Raw genomic sequence first — 7,579 nt, 5'->3', positions numbered from 1 at the left:
GGGGAGAGGGGAGAGGGGAGAGGGGAGAGGGGAGAGGCAAAAGGTAAAAGGACTGTGTAATCAAAATGGTTGGGTTATGTAGGGAAGAGCAGCTGTGGGAAGGGCAGCTCAGCCAGTCAGGCCCTGGGTTGGAGACTTTATGGGGGAGAGCTGGGTATACCAGCCAGGGTGACCCTAATAGGTACTGAGGGATGCTGGAAGAACGTGATGGCCAGAATCTGCTTTGATGTTAAAAGGCCCCTCAGTACCTCAGTTAGCCATTTGTCCCAGGGTTGAGACCTAACAAGGCTGCTTCCTCTGGTTCTCTCATTTGGTCTCTCCAGCTCTCGGTCTGGGATATATTAGGTACATAAAGAGTCATGGGATGGACAGGGTGTGGTGATGCACACCTTGAAGCCCAGCACTCAGGAGGCAGATGCAGGTGGATCTCTAGGAATTTGAGGCCATCCTAGTTTACATAGGAAGTTCCAGGCCAATGTTCCAGGCCAATCCCTGTCTTAAATCCTAGCCTCCCCAACTCCCCCAAGTCTAACCATAGACAGTAAACTGCCTTTCAAATATAATACCACCTTCAAATAGTAAGAATTTTAACAAAGTTGCAACATTTAGGAAAAGCCACCTTTGAAACTCCTTTGTGAAGCAATTCAGCGCTTCTGGAAGGAGACAATAGTCTGCAGGATATGGGAATAAATTAAAATTATGACTTATCCTTTTGTGACACTGAAACAAATAGAATCAAACTTTCAATTTGGGTGAGTTCCATAGCAAGAGCGAAACCAAAGCAAACTAAACCAAACCACACACAAGAGGTGTTCCGCTTGCTCTCCCACAGTCCCTTATTCTTTCTACTCCTAGGGGGATGGTATTCACAAGAGTCGGCCTTTTGTAAGAAATAACTCATTTTCGAGAAAAGAGCCCCATAAACAACCCAGAGAAACAAAAACAGTAGCTCACAATAAAAATGACAAAAGCAATCTGATTGGGCGTAAAATCTCAGGAGGACTGGGATATTAACTCAAGGAGCCGTGGAGATGAATTGATGTGTTGTCTTGTGTCGTAAACAGCTCGGCTGTGGGGGTCGACGGAGCTGGAGAGCAGACTGCACTTCAGCAGTTAAATATAGAAACCTGTAGGGACACATTTATTGCTTGCAGAAAATCCATTCCAGTAAAACCTAAAGAAACCAGAATAGAGAGACATGAAATGCTTCAGAAACCAATTAGCCCCATTAGAGACGGAAGCACCAAGTCTGAGACTGTCCAGTAGCTACAATGTTAGTTGTTTGTTATTTGTTTACACTTGTTTTGTTTACTTGCTCGTTACCTCTGACTTTCTTTTCTGTTATTAGGGTGGGGCAGAGGACTGTTTGGAAGGGAATTGTTTTCCTAAGCTCCAGATGGGTCCTCGAACTCTGTATGGGTTCCTGGGAACATTAATACCGTGCCAGAACCCCCGAGCCAGCAAAGAACAATCTTAGTTTTCCTTTTATCTGCCCTGTGGGTAACCAGGAAGAGGCTTCTTGCTTTTTAAAGGTCAAACTTGAATCCCTTGGTTTTGCTTTTTAGGTTGGATGAATACAGCACGAGGAAAATGGGATTAGCAAAACAAAATGAACACAGATTTTTGTTTTGTTTTGTTTTACTTTTTTTTTTTTTTGGAGGGTGGAAGGTAGACATCTTGGTTTTCCTATTGACTACCCTCCCCCTCTCTCCCCAAGCCCCATTCTTTCCTCTTGGCCTACTTTTCTTCAAAGGTTACATGTCTTGTTTTAGTGTACTGAAGATGAAAATCCTCCAGTGGAAATGGAATGCTTTGCGAGTATCCCCAAGGAACAGAAATTCAAATATGTGTACTGTCTTACTTAGGGTTTCATTGCTGTGGAAAGACACTATAACCATGGCCACTCTTATAAAAACAAAAATCATTTAACTGGGGCTGGCTTACAGTTGCAGAGAGTTAGTCCATTATCATCATGGTGGGACGTATGGCAGCATCCAGGCAGACGGGGTGCTAGAGTTGGAGCTGAGAGTTCTATGTTTTGATCCGAAAGCAGCAGAAGGGGACTGTGTGCCATACTAGCTGTAGTTTGAGCATATGTAGGACCTCAAAGCTGCTCTCCACAGGGACGCCTTTCCTCCAACAAGGCCACACCCATTCCAATTAAGTCACACCTCCTATGGGCCAAGCATTCAAACATATGAGTCTATGGGGGCCATGCTTATTTAAACCACCAAATATACCAAATATCCAAATAAGGAAAGATCAGCAAAATATCTGTTTTTATAATATACATACATACTACTCCCTGGGTTTAAATGTACCATTAGATTTTGGTTTCAAAAGATGCAGGCTGTAGAATTTTTAAACATTAATGACGCATTTCTTGAAACTCAGTAAGTTCCTAGAAATTCTACTCTTCAAAGAGAACTGTTATTAAATTACTTTCCTACTACTACTCTAATATGACTGGAAAAACCATTGAGTTGTATATCACATAGATTTCAGTTATTACACATATGGTATATTCTGGGATTGTGTCTCAACAGACGCTGAAAATATACATGTAAACCCTGGGAGGTCCACGTATTTATTACTGAAGTTAAAAATGAGTCCCGATACTAGGAAACACGACCTTTCTGCCCTTTCCTTAAATACTGCAGTAGCTGCAGTTCTTGTCTGTGAGGAAGAAAAACAATTAGCAGCCCTGTGAAGAGGCAGTTGCTGAGTGCAGGTGCTCGGAGGAGGCGGTAGTGACAGTCACTGCCTCCCACACACCCCTCAGCTTTTGGGTAAACAAGAATTCTCTCACCCAAAGGTTGTAAATTCAGAGGAGCGGGAGGCAAGGCAGGGCGTCTATGGATTTGGGAATCCTGATTGGTCTGTTCCCGACTCTCCGGCCACGCCTCTCAACACAGTGTTCCGCCCCGCGCTGGGCGGAGCCCAAGCCGAGCAAGGAGAGCGCGTGCGCGAGCTGTCCTTGCGGTGCTGCGGGCCATCCCCGCTGCGCACACTCGTAGTTCACAGGCCGAGTGTGAGGCGGCGGAGGTCACGGCGCGGAGGCGGGGCGGGGGGCAGCATGGCAGCCTCCTTGGGGTTCCGGGGAGCAGCCTCCGGCCTCTGGTACTGGAGCGGCCGGCGGCGGCCCGTGGGCAGCCTTGCAGCGGGTAAGGACCTCGCGCCCCATCTGCTCGTCTTCCTCTGGCCATCCGAGGAGGGCTTTTCGCCCGAAGGGCTGCGGTTGGTTTGAGGGTAAAAGCGACAACTGTGGTCACCTCCTAGGCCTGGGCCCCCTTGTAACTGCCTCCTGAGCAGTCAGCCTTCCTGCCCTATGCCCGGCTCCAGATTGTTCAGCGTTTCCTCTGTGGGACCCAGCGTTTCCTCTGGGGAGGAATGTTTGGGTCCCCGGCGTGCGCTTTGGATTTGGGGCTCCTAGGACATTTGGAGGGCTCAACGCCAGAGGTGACCACACCGCACCCACCTCTGGGACCCCTGGCCTTCCAGCTCCCTGGTTTCACCCTAAGCGGGCGGTCCCTCAGACTTCAAGGCCTGATTTGTGTTTTAACTACTCTAGTCGGTGGCATGGCGGTGTCCTAGAAATCCAGCAAAGTTTGTCACCCATGACCAGCAAGCAGAGCGAACTCCATTATGAAATGGAGCTGTGCTGCCTCAAAGTGGTGGACTTTTGTCAAATGACTGACCACAATTCTTTGCCTCAAAATTGTGTCTATAACCTAACCGACTACTATGCTGTGCTGCGAGTATGGAAAGTGACCAGGGATTTAGGAGGAAGCTGTGTTTAGAGCGACATGAATATCTGAGAACTGCTTTTCATATGAGGATCTATCTCCCAAGGCCTTAGAATAAGTAAATTGGGACATCTCCAACAAGATTCAAGAAGTACCCCTTGTTTGTCCCTGAGTCTTGGATTTTTCTAGGACATGAAGACACCTCTTTAATTAAGAATTGGTTGATTTGTGGGAGATACCAAAGGATTTTTTTTTTATTGGAAAAGTTTAGTTCAGCACTCTCATATACAGGACTAGCAAACAAAACACCGTTGACTTTGCTTAGCATGCAGGAGGCTCTGGATTCAGGGTGCTTGTGTTCACTTGTTTTAATTTTTGTGTAAGAAATATGTTGGGAATTGATTTCTGAGCATCTCCCAGTCTTTGCCCTCAGAAAAAACCTATGAAATTTCTTTATGCTTTGGAAGAACATTTGTGTGATAATAGGTAGCAGATGACAGAAAAGGAATTGTGGTAGCTAGATGCAAACACATATGTTTTGGATATATATATATTTTTTTTTTTCTTTTTTAAATCACTTGAAGGGAGCAGCAGTTTTCTCATCAATGGATAACATTTTCAGATCTGATTAGTCCAAGACGATGTATTTGCTGTGTAGGGTTTTTACAAGGTGACTAATGATAGTTTCATGAACTGTTGATGTACCTTTTAAGGGTTATGAAAGTTCTTACAATTCATGATAGGAGAGTCTGAGGCCAAAGCCTGTAACCCTTTGCTTTGACAGCAGGAAGGACCTATCCCCCAGTGCTGGTTAAAGCTTTACCAAACCATCTTGTGCTTGGGTTGCTTTGGCCCAAAGGTATGCATCTATGAATTTTAAGAAGAAATTCTTTAATGATATCTTTGAAACACTCAAACAATCCTATTTTACTTTGGAGTTATTTTAAATGCCAGTGTTTATATAAACTAATATTAATGACAAATAGTAAACTAATTACAAAAATGTTAATGGTTTTTGAGATTTAAATCTTTTTTTAAAAAATGTGGAAAATACCTCATCTCCATGCAACTTTGAAGTGTAGGAAAATGCAGAAAAAGAACTATGTTCAATTACTAATATTTGATGTTCTGAATTCTGTGGAGGTATTTGCCTCCATCATATGTTTAAGCTATTTATAGCAAATAGTTGATAGTGTTATAAAGACCCATGTACTTTTAAAAAAATGAGACCTACAAGGTGTCAACTTATGGCAACTGTAATACATTTAATGCATCCCAGAAGAAACAGAGAAAATAATTTCTTTCCTGTTTCATAACTCATTTAATAAGCAAAAAAAAGAGTTACAATACTAAGTTTAAAAAACTACTGATGTGTTTTGTGTATATGCTTGCATTTCTTGTATGTTTAGATTTAAGCTTTTGTTTCCTCACAGTTTTATCCATAATACAGCAATCTGTGATTACATTCACCCATGTTCCCCTCTGTAATACCTCTTCCTTTCCCTCTGAACCCCTTCTTTCCAGCCTGTTCCCCATTCACACCATTCACAAACTGACGACCCTTCCAGCAACAACAATTAGCAGGCAGAAGTACTACAGGAAGCGTGGGTCCTCATGGGGCCGCCTCTGTGCACGATGGCATGTTAAAGGATCAGGTGTCCATGAGTGTAACAGCTGTGTGGTGTCTGGATGGTCTTGTTCTGTGGCATTTCTCACCATCCTTTCATTCTTCAGCGCCCACAGTCCATGAAGTTCCCTGAGGCTTGGGGGAGGAGGAGTGATAATGGAAACTCAAAAAAAGTTAACATTTTTGAGGTTAGTTTACTATTTGTCGTTAATATTAGTTTATATAAACACTGGCATTTAAAATAATTACAAAGCAAACCTCAAGTCCAACTCTAAGGTGTAACTGCAGAGTAATCAAGTATATAATGGTATTTATTGTTTTTCATCTACATTAGTGTCACTTAGTTTGGGACATGCAGGTCTGAAAAGTTGCACGTGGCCTTGGGACTTAAACTTACAAGATTACACACCGAGAAATAGTTATTACTGAAGTAACATAAGACCTTCCTAGAGTAAGTCATCATCCTTAGTTGAGGAACTTTTACTATTAAGGCAAACAGTGTTTGTTACGTTATTGTATGCAACACAGGACACCGTGTTGTATGTACAGTAGTTCTTTCTGAGCCAGTTGTGCTTTCTTCACTGCCAAGAGTTACTCACCATTAAACACAGTCTGAAAATACTACATGGAAAGATATTTTGGGACCAACCACATTTGTATAACTTCAAAACATGTTATAATTTTTCTATAGTATTATGATTATTTTTATTTGACTCTTACCGTGTCTAATTTATAAATTAAGTTTTATTATGGGGTATATATACATATATATTTATGAATTAAGATTTATCATGGGGTATATATATATTATATACATTATTTTCTGCATATTTATTATATAATTTTCTGCACATACATATATATATACACATACATATAGGAAAACATGTTTGACATTGTAATTTCAGACATCTAATTTCAAACTATTTCCTTCAGATAAAGAAAGAACACAATCTTATGACAGAATGAAAAATCCATTTAGAAGCTTTAAATGATTATTTTTGTGTAATGAAGTGAACTTTTCCTTATGACTTTATAGTTTTTTATAATCTATATTCTACAATACATGTGTTCCTTTGATTAAGTAGATTTTGAAAATGTAAAATAAGTTTTTTTTACAGATAGTAGACTGATTTCTGGTAGCAGGCCAAGTTACCAAGATAAAATAACTTTGCTCCTATTATATAATCTGTAAATTTAAAAACCAGTGTTGCCAAATTTTCTAACCAGTTTCTCCACCAATCAGCTAGCATCACCTTTATGCTGACTGTGTTTTGTTTTGGTTTGGATTTTTTTTCTGTCTTGATTTTATCTGTCATCTGACACTGCTGTCTCTACACATTACTGTTAAGATAAGTGGGTTTCTCTTGTAGGTTTGAAGGTGTTTTTAGAGTCCCACTAAATTCCCTGGGATCCCTGTACCTTTGGGAGTCAATTCTGTACGCCACATACTCCACCACATACTCCATCAGAAGCTCCCTTCACTGGAAGATGTCATTCCCTAAGTGACTCCTGCTGCCTTTAATCTGTCTCTTCCTTCTAACCCACTAGGTTAAAAAGGCCATTGGGTATAGGACTTGTTCCACAGTGGCACTTTTTGACCCTTTTAATACAAGTAGCTACTGTTTACTGACTGTCATGTGCTAGGCATTGTTTAATGCTTTACATATCTTATTTCAAGTAATCTTTACAGTAACCTTCTGATGTTGTTGGTCCTGTTGTTGATAAAAGCATCTAGAGGGGTTAGTAACTTTATGCTTCAAGGGCATACAACCAAAGGTGACTTTACATGGATCTCCCAAACTCAGAATTTAAATGTGATCATAACCAGTGAGCAACTTCCCTTTGGGCAATACTTATACCAACTTCATTTCTTGTCTTGCCCCAATGATGAAATGAAGAGAGCTAAGCCCATCACTGACAACCTGTCATGATTGATACCCAGATAGCTCAGATAACATAGGCCCCCTCATTCTTGGCTCCTTTGCTTCTGCAGCAAAGGTCAGCACTGTCCCCTCAGTTTTTGGATCCTGTCACTTGGAGTTTCACAAGAACTAGTCTTTTGGTAGATAGTCTGTGCCTCTTGCCTGCTAGCATTTGTACAGTTTGCCTGTTTATTATTATTATTATTATTATTATTATTATTATTATTATTATTATTTTCTTTATGTACATTTCAAGTGCTATCCCAAAAGTTCCCTATACC

At 41.3% G+C, this 7,579-nt stretch overlaps 1 protein-coding gene across 1 annotated transcript in view; it reads left to right on the top strand.

Moving 5' to 3' along the window:
* The first annotated feature begins 2,967 nt into the window (after positions 1 to 2,967).
* The window catches only part of Hibadh (3-hydroxyisobutyrate dehydrogenase), a 99,153-nt gene continuing 94,541 nt past the window's right edge, over positions 2,968 to 7,579 (top strand). Inside the window, exon 1 of the mRNA XM_021190727.2 lies at positions 2,968 to 3,164. Within this exon, the coding sequence (XP_021046386.1) occupies positions 3,077 to 3,164 (88 nt within the window). The 5' untranslated portion in view covers positions 2,968 to 3,076. The remainder of the gene's footprint in view (positions 3,165 to 7,579) is intronic.

The sequence above is a fragment of the Mus pahari genome, chromosome 2 (assembly GCF_900095145.1).
Source record: "Mus pahari chromosome 2, PAHARI_EIJ_v1.1, whole genome shotgun sequence".
NCBI classification, from domain to species: Eukaryota; Metazoa; Chordata; class Mammalia; order Rodentia; family Muridae; genus Mus; species Mus pahari.
The sequence above is the reverse complement of the archived record's forward strand: the minus strand, read 5'-3'. Positions and strand labels throughout refer to the sequence as shown.